Source organism: Pezoporus occidentalis, unplaced genomic scaffold, assembly GCF_034315485.1.
Source record: "Pezoporus occidentalis ecotype Australia unplaced genomic scaffold, CSIRO_AGI_Poc_V1 ctg155, whole genome shotgun sequence".
Classification (NCBI taxonomy): domain Eukaryota; kingdom Metazoa; phylum Chordata; class Aves; order Psittaciformes; family Psittacidae; genus Pezoporus; species Pezoporus occidentalis.
The window spans coordinates 1,303,648-1,321,697 of record NW_026913372.1 but is presented as its reverse complement, the minus strand read 5'-3'; the positions used below and the strand labels follow the sequence as shown (position 1 = coordinate 1,321,697).

The 18,050-nt window shown below is 44.3% G+C and overlaps 1 protein-coding gene across 2 annotated transcripts in view; it reads left to right on the top strand.

Annotated features, from left to right (window-relative positions):
- COL13A1 (collagen type XIII alpha 1 chain) overlaps positions 1–18,050 on the top strand; it is a 130,776-nt gene that overhangs the window by 103,662 nt on the left and 9,064 nt on the right. For both annotated transcript variants that reach the window (XM_062611643.1, XM_062611644.1), the window contains 17 exons: positions 378–464; positions 1,167–1,220; positions 1,428–1,472; positions 2,085–2,153; positions 2,714–2,737; positions 3,806–3,859; positions 4,391–4,435; positions 4,764–4,916; positions 5,740–5,838; positions 6,452–6,505; positions 7,322–7,363; positions 7,868–7,894; positions 9,777–9,857; positions 11,484–11,519; positions 14,030–14,083; positions 14,859–14,912; positions 15,776–15,811. In XM_062611643.1, the coding sequence (XP_062467627.1) occupies positions 378–464; positions 1,167–1,220; positions 1,428–1,472; positions 2,085–2,153; positions 2,714–2,737; positions 3,806–3,859; positions 4,391–4,435; positions 4,764–4,916; positions 5,740–5,838; positions 6,452–6,505; positions 7,322–7,363; positions 7,868–7,894; positions 9,777–9,857; positions 11,484–11,519; positions 14,030–14,083; positions 14,859–14,912; positions 15,776–15,811 (1,014 nt within the window). The remainder of the gene's footprint in view (positions 1–377; positions 465–1,166; positions 1,221–1,427; positions 1,473–2,084; positions 2,154–2,713; positions 2,738–3,805; positions 3,860–4,390; positions 4,436–4,763; positions 4,917–5,739; positions 5,839–6,451; positions 6,506–7,321; positions 7,364–7,867; positions 7,895–9,776; positions 9,858–11,483; positions 11,520–14,029; positions 14,084–14,858; positions 14,913–15,775; positions 15,812–18,050) is intronic.

Below are 18,050 nucleotides of genomic sequence, written 5' to 3'. Positions count from 1 at the left end.
AAAAACCCCATTATCAGGTGGTTTTATCAGCTCAATTTCAACAGGAGAAGAAAAAAGTTGTGTTCAGACTGGAGGCTCGGGGATGAGGTCTATCCATAGGCAGCTTTATATGGCCCTAGGGAATAAGGACCAATAAACAGCACTGCAGCCAAAGGGATGATGATAGCTGTGGCTGCTGGCAGGGCTCTTAGGTGGAGGCCCCAGGCAGAACAGTATTGCCCTGGTTCCTGGAGAGCTGGTGGCTCTGGGGCAAGTGATGTTTCTGGTCTGATGGACCTTGTCTTGGGCCCTGTCTGTGTAAGCCAACAGTTTGGCAAGTGAAATTATGGAGATGGAGAGGCAGAAGTGACACATGGCTTGGTCTTCCTTGGAAACAGGGAGAGAAAGGAAATGCTGAGAATGCCTTGGTGGGAGGTAAAGGAGAACCTGGCCCTCCAGGTCTGCCTGGGCCTCCTGGACCAAAGGTGAGTGGTTTTTTTTTTCTTCCAGTGAGTTGTGTGTTGTGAGGGACTGTGCTGAACACAAGGCGTATAGGAAGGGGCAAAGGTTGCATTAATCTGTGATTACCTCTGATTACCTTCTGAAGGGATATCAGGTTCTGCAGTGTTTTGGTTCTGTTGTTCTAAATGCTGAAGGTGAGAGAATTTGTGAACTCTCTTTCTGTGCGGAAAATACTCTCCTTGTACTCAAATAACTCCCCTCTAGGCTCTGTGAGAAACCAGTTGCTCAGAATCAATGACAGGCTCTAGTCCCTGTGTCACTTGAGGCAGGATGGACACAGGGAGGCAGGACAGAGGCCCTCCAAGTCTCCTCTCCCCTTCCTCTTCTATCTCCTCAAGGAGCAGCAGCAGTTAAATCCTGCTCCTTGGCAAAGGATGCCCAGAACTTCCAGTCTCAGATGTACTTGGAACAGCTCTCCTGTCCACTTATGTGGTTCTGAATTGGGTGCTTTCCTTTACGCTGGATACTCCTTCTGTACTGGGTAGAAGAGAATGGCACCTAGTGTGAAGTCATGGCAGGAGATTTGGATTACCGAGGAGAAAGGGACACACAGCAGGGAGACTTAGCTGAGGCAGTTCTTCCTCCTGGAAATGCAAAGCCAGCAGTGGAATCACACCCTGTCTACACAATACAATTCCATCCCTTTCCTTTTCTCTTTCTCTCAGGGAGAAGCTGGTGACATTGGCCGGCCCGGTACTGCAGGGTCACAGGGGCAAAAGGTACAGAGTGCTTCTGCACAAAACAGCTCCAGGTTCAGGATCTACAAATTTGTTCCTATGTGTACAAAACTTAGCTGAAAAGGGACATTTAAAAATTTATCTGTCTAGTCCCAGAGTGCTTCAGAGAACTGGCAGAGAACAACCATTCCTGGAGTTCAAGCAAGTGAAGGGATAGGCTTTGCTAACAGCATGTTTTTCTTGTTACAGGGGGAACCTGGTTCACCGGGAGATCAGGGACCCATGGGCCCAAGGGTAGGTGTCCCTGCAAGAATACTCTTCAAGAGTTTTGGCCCTTCAAAGGGGTCTAAGGACAGTGAAGCCACACTGACAGTCTAGACTGAGCTTCTGCCTCCTTCACAGGTGTTCCCAGTGTCACTAAATGTTCTTGTAGCTGGGCATTGTCTAAGTTTGAGACAGGACATTTCTCCACTACATGCCCTCATCAGAAGACACCCCCACCTTAGCAGATAAAAGTCTTCTGAGCCACTTCAAGGTGACTGCTCTGCTGATTTGTAGAAGGGTATGGATTTGGACATCCCAGTATGAACTCAGGCCCTTGGCATACCAGGAAAGGGCAGCAGGAGGGTGTTTGGTGCATGCCCACGTCTGACAATCCAGTTCCTGGATTCTGGCCTCTACCAGATTTGGTGATCATGGCATGGTGGTGATCTAGGCTTATGTAGCCACACTTCCGTAGTATTTCCCCTATGAAATGTGATTTTAAGAGCTTTGTTTAATGAATTAAAAACTGAAGGCTCATGAAACAGGCCTTTGTAAGAACCCCTTTTTCAGAGTGAACCAGCTCTGAGTACCCCATGGGAAGGGCAATCCCCAGGCCTTGACTAAAGAGCTGGTATTTTGCAGGGCCCCAAAGGAGAGCCTGGGAAGGATGAAATGATGGACTATGATGGTAACATCAGTGAAGCTCTCCAGGTGAGCAACTGCCCTTCTGTGCCATTAGGTGTCTGCTGGGTGCTTTACTGTTTCCCAGGGGATGCAGACAACTAGGAACAATGTGGATTTGCTTCCTTGGCAGTAGCAGCAAAGGGAAGTACTTGGCTGTTCCATAGTCCTCTTTATCCCACAGCTCACTGCATATAGTGTTCTGGTAAATACTTGTTCACCTTACTTGGCTGATACATTAACACTGGTGGATGCAGAGGTCATGTGAATCCCCTCAAGAGTGGGCCCATGACATGAGGTAGATGGTGAATAAAAGGACTGCAAAGCTTCCTCAGAAATGTGCACTGATGATGTGTGGCGAGCGAGCCTGTGCCCAGTTCTGGATTAGCCTGACTTCTACTTGGAAAAAGGTGAACTCATAGTATAGCAGCTCCATGGGGCTCAGAGCTTGTGGTTTTGCTTTTGTTCACTCTGTAGGCTCCTTGCTCATTTGGGCCAGGGTTACGTTAGTGGAGAACAAACTGCATCTGTGAAAAAGCTTAGCTTTCCAATGGCTGTTTTCCATTCTGATTTTCTTTTTCTTCCCTTAGGAAATACGAACTTTGGCCTTGATGGTGAGTTCTGAGCTTTGCTGTGTGGTTTTAAACAAGTAGCCATATGTCCATCCTAAGCAGATGGCCTGACAATTTAGGTGCAGCTAAAACATTTGGCTCTTGCTTTTGGGAGCTAAAGTTGGGGCAGGTGACAGCTGAAGGAAGAGCTCATCTTGCCTTCTGGTCTTGGCACTTGAGTTCTAATCAGGCCCTTAATTTGTCTGCTTTATGAGGCAATACATGGTGCTCAGAACAGGGAGTGCCCAGAAGGAGAAGGGAAAAGCAAAGTGGGGCTGACTTAAACAGATTAAAAAGAGGCTTTGGGTACCTTGAAAGAAAGCTTATATGAGCAATCTGTAGTGGACATTTTCTGTGGTGGGATGGGAGGACATGTTTTCAGTTGATAAGAATAATTTGACGTAACAGTCCTGTACAAAAGTGATAATTTAAAACAGCAGTGACTACAAGCCGTTTGAAGACAAAGAGAGACAAAGTAGTTATTTGGGCCGAAATAAGATAAAAAGTGTCCCTGTGTTTTGCTTCTCAGGACAAGAAAGCTGGTTAGGAAAAAAAGATGTATTTCTAAAAGGCAGTATGACAAGGTAATACAGATGTAAGTAGCATCACTTTCTAGGCCAAACTGTTCCCTAGGTCTCCTGAAAGTGGTAACTGCCAAGAAGGATCAGGAAATCTGTTCAAAATACTAGGCCATCTAGCTCTGCTTAAACTGTGCTTGACATCTAAGTAGTAGTGTTTCCTATGATATTTTTTTAAAAAATATACCTTTATAGATAGGAAGGGAAAAACCTTGTTCAGTTCATCTTGGTTTCAGGAGCAGACAGCTGTGGTCGTTTTCATTTTTTTCAATGGACATGTAAAGAAATACATACATATCAACAACTCACTTTGGACTGGCCTGCTGCTCACTCAGGACTCTCCATTGCTTGGCTTCCCAAGCAAATACTGTTTTAGGAGTCCCTTGGAAAATTCCCCTGAAGTTTCCCCTTAAACTCAGAAGAGCTGTTTGGTTTCAAAACATGAAAATGAAAGCCCTGCTGATAATCTGAAAATGAGTTTTTCTTTATCTAGGGACCCCCAGGACTTCCAGGTGTGGCTGGGCCTCCAGGGCCTCCAGGACAGAAGGTATTTGCTCAGTTCAGTACTCTTAGAGCTAAGGGAAACACGGGACTGGTCCAGGCACAATCCCCCATCCCAGCCCCCCCCAGTATTCCTGTTTCCCCTGTCCAGCACTATCAGACTGTCCTGCTGGCCTCTCCACTCCCCCTCATGCACAGTATCCTGAAGATCTCTTTTTCTCATAATAGTAATGATGTGAAAGATGTGGAAGATGAAAGATCGTTTCTACTTGCCCTTCCATTTAGGAAGAAACTGTGGTAACTGATCTCTGTGCAGGGGTTGTGTTGGCTGGGGACTATGTTATAGCACTGGTGCTGTGAACTGTCAAGAAAAACAAGGCTGGTATAATTTGTAGGCAGTCACACAATGTGTTGTTTCAACAGGGGTTTCTGTGTTGTTTTTTCTCCCTATGAATATTAGTTACCAGAGTTCCTGCAGATCATTTCTGTAATGGCCACCCTTCATCATCATAGTGCTGTGCAGAAGGAGTAAGAATAGCTGCTTTCAAACTGCAAAAGTAACTATTCTGTGTTTCAGGGTGAAATCGGCTTGCCAGGTCCCCCAGGCCATGACGGAGAAAAGGTAAGGCGTGATGCCTCTGTGGACTGCTTTTCTTCAGTGGTCTTACCTGGAGTGAGTACGTTCTGTCTCTGTCACTGATATTGCACAGTTGTTTTTCCCACAGGCAGGGGAACAAATTAGTTTGATTGACAAAAATGAGCACTTATTTATCAAAGTCCTAACTTATAAGGAGTGGCTGTGATAGCATGGCAAGTCTACTTTGTGCTGCCCATGGCTCCTCAAAGGACATTACTGTGAGTGAGAGGATGAGCAGTGAAAGAGGAATCACTCTGCAGGAGTAACCTTTATCTGTAAATGTTTCACTTTGTGTTGTGTGGATTTCTTTTAGGGACCACGGGGCAAGCCTGGAGAAATGGGCCCCCCTGGCCCTCATGGACTGCCAGGAAAGGATGGACCCCCTGGAATAAAGGGAGAGCCAGGCCATACTGGGGTCATGGGAGAAAAGGGCGACAAAGGAGAGCCAGGACAAGCTGGCTCACCAGTGAGTAAATTGAAGCTTCTTGAAGTATTGTTGGCTATCCAAGGTTATGGGGCAGGCCCTGGAACTTCTCAGATACCTCAGAGCCCCTCTGAGGTGGGTGCTAGAGGCACCTTATTGTTACTGTATGAAGTGTGCCAATACAGAAGGGAGGTCATAGCTCCCTGGCAGATGTGTTGTGCATCTTACTGGAGTGGCTGTCCCCAGCTGCCTACCCTGCTCTTTGGGCACTGTTGTCACTTCCCTAGCTTGCCGCCTGGTGTATTACCTAAACTGAAATGTGACTATAAGCAAGAAGGCCTGACTGTCAGCAAGACAGCTGAGGTGCCAGTACACACAGCCTCCTAGAAAGGCAACTGCATGGATTAACTCCTTACCTCCCTGCCACTAACTGGGGGAGAGTGCCCAGTCTTACAGCTTCAGTCTGTCCCAGTTTCTGTGTCTTCAACACTAGTCATGAGGGTTTTATGCAACGAGTTTCTGCCTCTCTAAAAGATAACTAAGGTAAAACTCTTGCTGTCACAACAGCTGGCTATTGGAGACTCACTTCAAGCATGGACTCCAGCAAACTGCATAACTGTGAGCAGAACATGGAGGCAGGAAAGCAGTACCTCATCCCCACAGTGGGAACTGGCACTTCCACAATGACAGGAGGGTGTTCAATCATTTGGACATCCAATTTCAATACTAGTGAAGTCCTGCACTTCCCTGGGGTTTTGGCATGTTCTTGGGATGACCAGAGCCAGCCTGGGCTCTTGAAGTGATGTCTCTTATGTCTCTCTGACTTAGTCTTGCAAAAAATCCACATATCTTTCTTGATCTGTAGGGTCTTGATGGCTCCACTGGGGAGAAAGGCGAGCGGGGTTATCAAGGGATGCCAGGACCATCAGGATTGCCAGGTCCCACTGGACTTCCAGGATTGACAGTAAGAGCGAAAAAGACAGGCTACTCTTTCCTGCTTGACAAGCAGAAAACAACATAGAGCAATACAGAAGGGTTCATTTCCCAAAGTGCTGAGTATCTCAGGAGCCTCAGACTACTACCCCTTGGTTAGGTGCTTAGGTGTCATTGAATGTCTGCAGTCTCCAGCAGCAGGCAGAGGGCTAGGTGGGCATCTGCCCCCATTGCTGTTTAGAGGTGTTGGCTCTGACAGCTACCAGAGCCTCTGTGGCTAAGTCAGCTGAGACACCTAGTTTGCTGGCAGCATGACACTGTTGCTGACCTGCTTGCCATGCCGTCCCTTCCTTGGAGGTGGTAGTCCAGCAGAGAAGCGTCAAGGCACTGTTGCTGAAAGGCAAGCAAAGTCCTGTAGCACTCTCCTTGCACAGCCACAAGGTACCATTCCTAGAGCCCTCCCTTTTTGTAGGGTGTCTGCTCTGGAAGCAGAGGTGCAGGAGAGTTGCAGGGAGGCTGTTTATGAAATGCGTGGTATGTTCCTACTCCTCCTTTGCTAGCACATGGGTGGTTCACAGATGGCTTCCGATGGAGTGAGACTCCAGAGGGCAGCTGGTGGTGACAGGATCTGTTGTTGTGTGCAGGGAGAGAAGGGTGAGCCTGGGCAGCGTGGAGACAAAGGAAATCCAGGAGAATCGGTAGGTCATCTTTCTCATTTTTCCTTCTGCAATCTCAGCAGTAGGGGAGCGCTGATTTGGCAGCAGTGCTACTGAAAACCAGCACATCCCACCCTCTTATGGTACACCCTTCGCTGAGGACGGCAAGCTTCATCTTGTGGGTCTGAATTGCCAGCTACAACTAGCTCCTGATGCCCTAATTTTCCCTTACACAAGAACAGTCTTGCTCATGACAAGCAATCAATAATGAATGCCTAGGGAAGAACAGAGGATCATGGAAAGCATAGCAAACACTTTCCTCAGCATTTGCAGTTAAGGGATTTCCTGAACAACACTTACGTGTGTCTGCATATATATGTATTTTGGGCTCTTGAACTTGTCTGTCCTCCTCTCAAAGCTCACCCCTAGCTTTTGGAGCATCCTGCAGCAAGGAATCCCACAGGATATCAATACACTCTTCCACATGTGTGGAACCAGCCACCTTCTTTCCTCTGTTTTGAAACAGCTGCTAGCTGTTGACCTTGTGCTTCCTTGCAGGAACACTGGTAGAGTAGTGGAAGTGGACCTTTATCTGGAAAAAAAATCACTGCTTTCCCTCCTCCTAAATATCTGCAACTGCTGCATAACCCTCCCCAGCGTCCTGCTGCTGCTTCTCAGCCATTCTGTCCTGGGTTGCTGCCACTTCCTAATGCAGTACTTAGAGAGAGTCCAGGTTTTCAAGCCTGGTAGAGCTCTGCTTCACAGGCCACCCTGTGCCCAGCTACCCCTTTGAGCAGTTCCCTTTCACCTCTGAGGGCAGCAGATTATGACAGTGACTTCTCTTGCATTGCTTTCTAGATATCTGGACCCCCTGGACCCCAAGGCCCGCCAGGACCTCCTGTAAGTTCTGAGTGATTCACCTGAGGTGCAAGGCACTGGGGGAATGAGGATAAAGCAGGAACTCTCTGGGGAGGATTCTGAGTGGAGAAAACAGCCAGGAGCACTGCAGCCTTGAAACAGGAACGTGCTTAGTATCACTTCCAAAACCACCCCCCCGGGGTAGGTCAGAGTTATGATGAGCTGGGTAGGTTAAGAGAGAAGGTTATGTTAATCTGAGATGAAAGGGAAGACAGTAGCAAGACGGGATGGATGGGATTAAAGGGATCAACTATAGAAATGGTTTTAAGAGCAAGCCTGGCCCAATGTCAAGTTGTTCTTGGCGAGAGCTTCCTCATTACCAGAGAACAGTACATGAAGTGCCCTTTACACAAATCAAGAGGCCTTCAGGCTAACCATTTGTGCCCTCACTGTGACAGAAAGCAAAAGCTCTATGTTGCAGACTGAACTGTGATACCTGGATTTTATTGGACATTACTCATATCTTGTCTCTCATCCCAAATACAGGGTCTTCAGGGTCTCCCAGGACCGAAGGTAAGGCTGCAAAACATTATATTCTGAAATTTTACTAGAATTGTCCCAGCTGCAAGAATTCCCTTCAGTAATCACTTCCCAGCTTTCAAATGTTACTTTTCTTTCACCTTGGTAAGAGGACAAGTCCTTTTGGATACTTTCTTGAAGGAAATGGATTAGCAGCTCTCACTTTAGGACCCAGAAAACTGGTCATTTGTAGTTTTCACCCAGAGAACTGGGAAGTCACTGGCCCTTGGAAATCTTCCCATGAGAACATAGTTGAAATTGTTGCTGAAGAGTGAAGGACTGTACAGCGGGATGAACAGCCTGTCATATAATCCTAAGTAACTGAGCTCTAACTTAAAATTAGCCAAGTTCTACACCCTGTAAATTCTGCTGTTAAACCACCCAAGAACTCCACTGTTCTCATTGATGAGAAGCTTTTTCATCTCCATCTAGGTATGTTCACGCTGAGCCTGCACCATTGGTTTGCCTGCTGTAAAATGATACCTAGATGAAAAAATATTTGGGTGGAAATGCTCAAGGAGAGCTACGGTTTTCCCCTGACACTCTTGAAAAAGATTAGAAAATGTGGAAAGTGTCTTAGTTCCTCTTGTTATGCTTAGTATTTGGCTACCAGTGCTATCTGGGTGCTAAGGGGTGGTATATTTAGCCTGATGCATCTTTTCTCCAAGTGTTGGTTACAGATAGAGTTATCTGTCCTGCTTATCTGTAACTCACTAGCTACTGCTATCAAGTGTCTGGGAAGCTTCCGTAGGATGCAGTCGTCTTTGGGGTATGGGCCAAAGAAATACAGGTGAAAGTCTGGCACAGCACGAGCTGGATTATAGGCAGAGGAAGTACTGCACCAGTTTCTCCTTGAACAGAGGATCCATGTAGGCTTGATTAACAGGTGCAAGGAGAGTCCTGTGTGTGGAAGTTTTTGTCTCATCTCTGTGATCTGTAATAAGTCTTTTTGTAGTGAGTCTTTCAGTAGTGGGGAGGAGGAGCATTTTATACCCTTTGCAGACATGTCAGAAACAAGCAACTCTTCCAGGTATGTGATCAAGCCAAACAATGCTCCAGGGCAGTGACGCATGGCTGAATGGAAACATGGAGTCCTGGTAGAGTGAGCCAGCAATGTGGTATCTTAGAACTGTAGAAGAGTACAACAAGCAGGCTTACTGTTTCTGTGCAAACTTGGTTCTTCTAACACTGCTGTTTCAAAAGACAACCAAGAGAATGTTTTAAAATGTTTTATGAACAGGAATGGGGGGAAAAAGCTTTGGGTTGCATTTTGAATTTATGAAAAAAGGAGTATTTTGTTTAATACTTTATGTATTATATAGATGGTAATATATAAAACAAAACCTGCTTTGTAATTTATTATACAGAATTTTACAAACAGAGTTGGAAAAGGAATGATGAAATTATTTTTCCCCAAATGTTGAAACTGATGTCTTTGCATTTACAAAAGTCTTTCCAAAAATTATTTCAGTATGATTTTTCTTCAAAGTTTATAGACCCCTGTCATTCATTTCCAATGAACCCACATCTTAAAATGTAAACCCACCCTATCAGATAACTTCTGGTTACTTATTTTTATCTGACACTCCCTGCAGCAGCAGAGAGAGCAACACAGAAGTGGGCTCAGTTGCCTTTTGAGCATCTTTACCCACTGGGCTTGAATCTCCTTCTACTGACATGGACCTAAAACACATGCTTACACAGAGGTCATTTGACTGATACTGGCTTTCTTCGGATTGGGCAGAGAATCAGGCTAAAGCATTGCCCTGCTGCCTCTTGTATTCTGTCTGTTGCTTCAGCACTCCCTGAAGGGAAGAATGTTTGTTATATAAGTGGTGTTACGGTGGGTTTATTTTCTGCTCCATCCTTCCTTTAGGGGGAAGCAGGGATTGATGGAATGAAAGGAGAGAAGGGTGCCCAGGGTGAAAAAGGAGACAGAGGGCCACTGGGATTACCCGTAAGTATCCAGGAAGCAAGCAGTACCTTATAAGCCAAACTCATATCAGCTGAAAAAAGATCCCTCAATAGGAGATGCACACAGCGATTTGATATGTAAAGTCAAAGAAAAAGTTGAGCTATAAATAACTGTGCCTTTGCTTTTTAAATTTAAAGCCTCCATTTCTTCACAGAACCTTCATCTTTTAATCTGTTAAATAGATCAGTGATCACTTTAATTCTTCCTGCTTCTGGCAGGAACTGGAAAAACAAGCAGTAGATTTGCTGTGGGTTCTTTGCACTTCAAGCCAATGGGGCAAGACCAGAAAGAGAAGTCAAAAAGACATGGAAAATTAAACACCTTCCCTGCCATTTGCCACCTGGGCTTAGCTTTGTACAGAAGCTTGGAGGCTCTGAATGCATCCAGCTTCTTCACTAGCCAGTACTTTCCCATTACTTCTGCAATTAAATTGATGTTTTCTTCAACAGAGTAGAAGGAAGCTGTGTTCCCTGTTCTATGTGAACTCAGTCACATGAGACTAGTGTTGGTGCGCTGATTAGCTTAGCAAGGAACAGCAGCTTTAGATACAAACTGGAAGACTTTCTGAAGCTCTTAGCTCACATCTGCTAAAAACCTCTTCACCCACTGTCTGAGCCAACAGCTGATAATGAATTAGTGGTAACTCAGTCCCACCCAGTTGCTCTGCCAGCACCCAAGTTCTCTCCTCGTAAAAAACACTGCTGGCAGAGCACACCATCTCCCTTTCCTGAATGTGCTGCCTGGAAATAAGCACCACAAAGCGCATCTTGTGTACTGTGCGACTTTGTCAGCCTGTGTTCAATCACCCAGATCCCTTTTCCCTGACATTGGCTGAATTGTGCATATCTTTGTTTGTAAAATGTTTTCCTCTTTCAGTTGTGCTATTTAGCAGTTACCTTCTAGGGCCTGGATGCATCTCATCTACCTCTAGGCACTCAGCTGAGGTTATCACAAGTGTATTCAGTGTGGCTCCATGCAGAGCCAGTGGGGAGAAAGGGGTGCTTTTGGAAGGCTCGAATGCAAAGGATTGTGCCTCTGTGAAAGAGTGAGAAGTAAAAACATATTTCCCATTTTTCCCTGAGAAATGCAAATGGAGACTTTCTGTGTAAACAGTTATTCCCTCAAGCCTGTGTGGTATCAGGATATAGGAAGGAGCTCCTTTTGACATGCTGAACAGAAGATGCCCCAGAAATTATCCTGACAAGTTTATCAGTGTGGCAGGGAATGTACTACCTGGTTCTCTTACAGCAGTGAGCCCCATGAGAAACCAGGGTCCCTTGGCTTTTTACATAACTTTTCCTGAGCTGTGGAGGGGCCAAGACTGGCTCAGAAGTGTCCTCTTAGAAATACATTCTTAAGGGGATCTGAAGGTAGTAGGTTACAGGTTGCAAGCTCCAGGTCAACATTATATGTATTCAGTGTTTTTATGTTTTTGTTGGTTTGCTTGTTAAGTACCATCACCTGTCCTTGAGATCTTAATTTTTGTTTATTGCAAGCATATGTTTGTCTCAAGTCACTGCTTCACTCACCTCTCCCCTCTCATTTCCCCTTCACCCTCCTCCCCTCTCCTCCTGCCTTGTTTTTGTTAACCCTCCCCCATCTGTTCAGGGTGCTTCAGGTTTAGACGGCAGGCCTGGACCACCGGTGAGTTCCATTTCTCCATTACCCTATGTTCCTCCTCCCCAGTATCATGATTTGTCTCGTCTCTTCCACCAGAGTCTTGTTTACACCAGGAATAACCTTCTTTTCTCCAAAGCAGGCTTGGGAGGTGGGGCTAAACTTAGACTGAGAACTGATGTCATATACTTGTCTTTTTTGATGCTATGAGTCTGCCTTGATTCTGGGATCAGTCTACTTGTTCCACTTTATCTCAATAACAAGATGAATGAAACATCTGCATGGTTCCATGATGCTCTGTTCTCCTGTCCTCTTTATTGTTGGGGGTTTCCGTTCTGTCTTTCTCCACAGTAATCTTGCTTGCCACCTTTTCATGCAGTAGCTCTTCAGTTTTGTCTAAGGTATAATAATACTGTTGTGTTTTTGTCCTGTCAGCAAAAAGCTTTGTGCGTTGTTTTCACACATAGCACTTCAGGCTGCATTGCCCTGAGTTGCATGTATGCTTACAGGTATCTATCCATAACCTGGTAAGCATCTTGCCACGAGGAGAATTTGCATCCAAAAGACCTTCTGCAAGCAGGACTAGCCCTTCACCTCTTGGCAGCAGAATGCCGTGCAACTTCAGCGACTCTGCCCATACTTTCTTTAGTCCCGCATACCTGGGAGTGCATGGTGGAGTGTGTTCTGATCTAGTACAGACATCTGAGGGGTAGTGACACCTAACAGTGGAGCAGGAAGATGCAGGATTCCCACCTCTTGTTACTAACTGACTGTGAGATGTGAAGGAAATAAACTCCTTGTGCCTAAGCTTCTCAGTCTGTCAAACTCATTCTGAGACAAGTAATGCCAACCTGGTTCTGCAAACCATTCTGATATTCTTGGATAACACCTGTTAAAAGGAGCCAAATATTTTTAATCCCTCTTGGGAAGTCACGCATCACCTATGTACAATCCATTTTGCTATTTAAAAAGAAAAAGCAATTTCTCCTCCTCAGCGTAACTGGAAACAATTCAGCTGCTCTAACTTCTGAATCTGAATGGCAGTTTATACACCAACTTGTTTTGGGAAATTGCAAATTTTTTTGCAGGCGAGATCTTGATGTATTTCATGGCACTAAATGATCTTAAAATGATGGGTATGTGCAGGCAATTAAGATTTCAATGATGTGCATGAACCTAAGGAGGGTCTGATTTTTTTCTCTTCCTTCACTATGTTGAAGTTGTGTGGTTGCATGAGCTACTTCTATTCTGCAGATCTTAACTTTTCTGAAAAGCTCTCCTGATCCATGAGTCATCTTGCTCTCATTGGAGGGGTTACTTTGGTGACTAAGGATTCCAAGCTTACATTAAAACATGCAAGACCTTTCTCTTTTAAAGCTGTAAGACTTCCCTGTTCCAGAAGCTTCCTCCTTTGCTCTTCCTAGATGGCAGGTAATTGGCCCCAGAAATATCCCGTTACCAAGGGTCTCTGAAGGAATTGTAGACCAATACTGAAATGTTTAACAAAGTTCTTGCCAGTTTAAAAATATGTGATGTAGGGTAAGGAAGGCAAACACCTATACTATGTAGCTAGGTGGGTGCACTGCACACTGCAAGTTTAAAAGCTATACTTTATCTAGATTGCAGAATGTAGTCTGGGAGAGTTGTAAGAGACCCTCCAATGGGGAGTATTTCACAACAAGTTTAAGGAGTCTATAGAGAGTTGAAAGTGCCTGAATCTTTTTCTTATCCAGGACTATAGCCTAACTGCTATATCACCCATATTAAAGATAAGCTTTGACTGGGCTGATTTCCCAAAGCCAAAGCAATTCTCAGCAGCACTAGGAAGTAAGTTTGGTATGCTTGTGGGAGGTGGCCCCTGTGTCAAAGGGTTAGCAAAAAGACTAGCTTTTCCCATTAGCACAATTGAGAGCCTGGTGGAGCGACATAAACGGCAAAAAGGGAACAGAGGGACTGGGACTGAATGATACTCCTCATACAATGCATCTGCATATATATGCACCTGCATTCAGCTCTGCAGCATGGTGTCTTTCAACTTGCATAACTGACTGGCTGCCTGCCACCAAGTAACTAAATTCTTTCGCTTTTGTTCAACTCAACTGTCTCTAGGGGGGGAAAGAAGGTAAGGAAATAAAGAAAAAGAAAATTGCTTATTATGTGTCTAAATGCTCTTTATTCTGCTACAGCTTTCAACCTTGTCTGATACAAACTAGAGAGAAAAAAATCCCTCCTGTAGAACTGGTAGAAATGCCTGCTGTAACAGTTGTCAAGAGATAGCTTCAAAATTAAAAATAAAGCTCTGTAAAATGGTGCTGGTGTGATCTTAACATAGCAGTTCTCATGTTCTTCAAATTGGCTGTTACAACTGCTTCAAACCCATCACCACCAATACTGAAAGCTGTAGTGGTGCTAGATGTCTTCTGTCACCAGACTGCTTCCCAGATGTGCTTTTTCCTAAAAGAGCAGCAGTGTCTCCTGGCTTTAATGAGGCCCTGAAATAAAAATGTCCTTATATGTTTTCCTTCCTACAACTACAGGGTACTCCAGGACCAATTGGGGTTTCAGGACCAGCAGGACCAAAAGGAGAAAGGGTGAGTTTGCATCAGAAATGTGTCCTCAACATAAAAAGGACATGGAACTGTTGGAACAGGTCCAGAGGAGGGCCATGAGGACGATCAGGGGACTGGAGCACCTCCCATATGAAGATAGGCTGGGAAAGTTGGGGCTGGTCAGCTTGGAGAAGAGAAGGCTGTGTGGAGACCTCATAGCAGCCTTCCAGTATCTGAAGGGGGCCTATAGGGATGCTGGGGAGGGACTCTTCATTAGAGACTGTAGCGATAGGACAAGGGGTAACGAGTTAAAACTTAAACAGGGGAAGTTTAGATTGGATATAAGGAGGAAATTCTTTCCTGTAAGGGTGGTGAGGCACTGGAATGGGTTGCCTAGGGAGCTTGTGAATGCTCCACCCCTGTCAGTGTTCAAGGCCAGGCTGGACGAAGCCTTGGGTGACATGGTTTAGTGTGAGGTGTCCCTGCCCATGGCAGGGGGGTTGGAACTAGATGATCTTAAGGTCCTTTCCAACCCTAACTATTCTATGATAGTTACAGAGCATAGGCTCTGTAATTTCTTTGAAGATACCACATGTCTCTGGGATAGAGAACCTCTAGGTTTTTCTAGAGCTGGAAATGCTCATTCCTTGTGCGTATTAGACCATCATCTGGGCCTCCTCGATTTTTGAGTATCTCATTCTTGTGGGGTGTTTAGGTGCTTTGAAATGCATTTCTTCTGCTGCTGTAGCCACTGCTATGCTGCCTGTTTGTACTGAATAGGAATGTAATAATTTCTACTCTTTTGTCTTCATTTCAGGGTAGTAAAGGAGATCCTGGAGTTGTAGGACCAATGGGGCCAGCAGGGCTTCCCGTGAGTAATAGAGTACCAGGGATTTGTTATCTAAAGTGCCCATTTCCTTGCTGTGGTTGATAGCTTAAGATACAATACAGAATTTGCAATTTCAGCTAGGTTAGTTGTTAAAGAACTAAAGCTACAAGCCTGGGTACCCTATGGGAGCAACAGAAATTGCCCAGTAGCTTCTGAGCAATGATTCAGAATGAGGCAGATCAAGCCGAACAGAAGAAACTGTTAATTCACTTTGGTTCTTGAACTACCAAAAGAAGCTGCATGGGACTTCCAGGATATGTATGCTGCTTTTGAACATATCTGCCCCGTTTATCTTTGCACAGCTTGGGTGCCTGCCTTCTACCTGTCTCAGAGGGCAATGTCTTGTCATTGCAGTGACAAAAGTTGCCTTCAATGAGATTAATTACACTCTCTGGAATTACTTTTTGCAAAATGGGGCTAGTGCCGGAGCTCTAGTTTTGTGTAATTGGAGCTACTTCATTGATTAACACAAAAAAGGAAGTTTGCTGTTTTTTTCAGGGAGTGAAAAAAGTTTAAGAGAAACTTTTTACACACAGCACTTAATGCAGCTTTAAAAGTGCTGCGTGTGAAAACTTTCAAGAGAAACTTAAAAAAAGTTTATAGAACTGCATTATCTAAACTACTTGGGTTTTATCTGAAGAACCCATACAGTAGTAGTAGTAGTAATGGTATTACAAGCTGGATGGTCTAATGGGGGAGAAGAGGAGATTGTCTGCTGGAAAAGTGTTGTTTGTTTTTTTTTTACCATAGAGCAATTGGTACAAATGGAAAAAACAAACTCCTGGTCACACATCCTTCTTTTTGTGTTAATGTAAATATTTTTTTTTTGTGTTAACGCATTTCAGGGTTTACAAGGTCTACCTGGGGACAAAGGAATCCGGGTAAGTTACCAGCCAAATTTTTTGTATGTAGTTACTAACATCTTCACGCAATAATAGACTGGTTAACACCTGAGCGGCCTCAGGTAGCCAGCATGCAATTCTGTCTGCTAAGCCTTCATATAAGTAACTTTACAAACTTGTTTTTAGAAGGTGATACCTATAGCTCATATAATCACCTGGAAGATTGCAGTACATCTGTCTGAAAGCTATAGGGTAGGGGTTTTCTAACATGCTCATTGTTGTCATAGCTCTATTCTCACTGAAGCATGGGACTTCATGTGTAGTAGAGCTAGGGCAACATGGCTTACTTTGGGAAATGCTGCTTATCTATTTACTGATGTGTGTAGGGATTCCCATGAGAATTGAGGTAAAGCCATTAAATCTTACTGTGTTACTTTTAAATTCCTCCTGAAGCATGAAAAAGAAGGTTGCTCTCTAGCAAATGATCCTCCAGAGAATTTGGAAGATGGAAATTTGGAAAGCATGCATTAAATTTGTCTACATTAAAGAATCAGACATGAAGTCTCCTCAGGCATTGTCCTGTGAAGAGTTGGGTCAAAACCAATAACATGAATGGTTGCTTTTCTGTCATACCACCTGTGTTGTAGAAAAATACACACTTCTAAAAAGTGCATATTGAGAAACTCATAGCTTTTTCATCAGGTTTTCCCAAGGAACTTTTTAGCTGTTAAGGCTCAGAATCTTTTTGATAAAAAACATTTAAAGCTATAGTTGAATATGATTTATATTTAGAAATATAAATGACTTCTGGATTAGAGTCTTTGTAAGATTACAATTTTATAAATATGTCAAGCAGTTCAATGTAGCACACATGTATATGTCTTTATGCATATAGTCATACATATAAATGCACCTTCTCTTCATAAGAATCTGGTATCACCTAAGTCTATCTGAAAATGTAAAGTTTCACAGTGCATGTGCCCGTGTGGTGATTTCATTATATGAATTTGCTTTTGATACATCATGGGTGTTCTCTGTCCTTTATCTGCAATATATTTATGACCTGACTCTGCACAGAATGGGCAATTTTGGAAAGCAGTAGCCAATTGGCATCTTAAACTAGGGGAGAAAGATACAAGTTTCATGGGAGCTCAGAAGTTCTCCCCTATTTTAATCATTGTATTTCTGGCTTTGCTTCTTAACTTCCTCTTCACTAAGATGCATTTTGTTTTGTTCATGTGGCTTCTAAACAAAACGTAACTTTAACAGAACTCCTAGACTTTTTCAGTTGGTTTTTAAACTGGGTATCTTGTTTATTAGCTGTAGATAGGATTTATTTGAGCTCTCAGATAAAAACTGGAGAAACTGCATCTCCTTATAGAGGGTGATTTGGAAAGCATGAGTGGGAAGCTTTGCTGGCCCCTTGAAGCACACATGCACTTCGCCTCACTGCAACAAATATTTTGAAACAAAAAAATATGAGAAACTTGAGACTGTAAATGGGCAAGTGCAATATCTATGCCAGTTGAGCCTAGAAAATACCACTTTTCCCACTTAGTCTTTGTACAGGAGCTTCCCCTCACTCCTGCCCCTCTTCAAAAGTTGTGAACAGGCCACTGCTTGTCACAGGAGTTAAACAGCAGTTTTGCTGAGTCCCCTTTATACAGCTGTTTTGTCAGCATACCACTATCCCTTTGAAGTCATTAGAGACATCTGACAAGTACCATTTAGCAGAACTGGACACAGTGCCAGTTCCCTAGGATTGGCTCTGCAGTCTGGTATCCCCAGCTGAGCTCCAGGTCTCCCCTACAGTGGGACACATGGCTTCTGCATCAGAACCTCCTCAAGAGCATGGAGCAGTCTCTCCCAGATACTGGTAAAACTGGTGGCAGTTCAGCCACTACTGACTTGTTCCATAGGGGGCTAGGGTATAACACTGGCCTCTTTGGAAATGGGAGATGTGTTCATCTGAAATGCCTCCCTTTGTTTTTGACAGCAGCAGTATGCGTAGCACTTTAAAGATTTTCAGTGTTGAGGACATTAAAAATGAGGATCCACTTTGTTAAGCTCCCAAATAGTTTGCCAAAATTCTCTGTTACTTTAGGCAGAGCAGCTCTTTCTAAGTCCCAGAAATGCTCCTGCTGCCCTTTGTTCAGTGAGAGATGAGCATAGCTGTGCCTGAGGACACGCAGAGGCAGTATCGTGGCACTAGGTAGCAATGGGAGCAGATAGCCTTTCAAGTAACCCAGCTGAAAAAGTGTAAACCCTGAACTTGTGC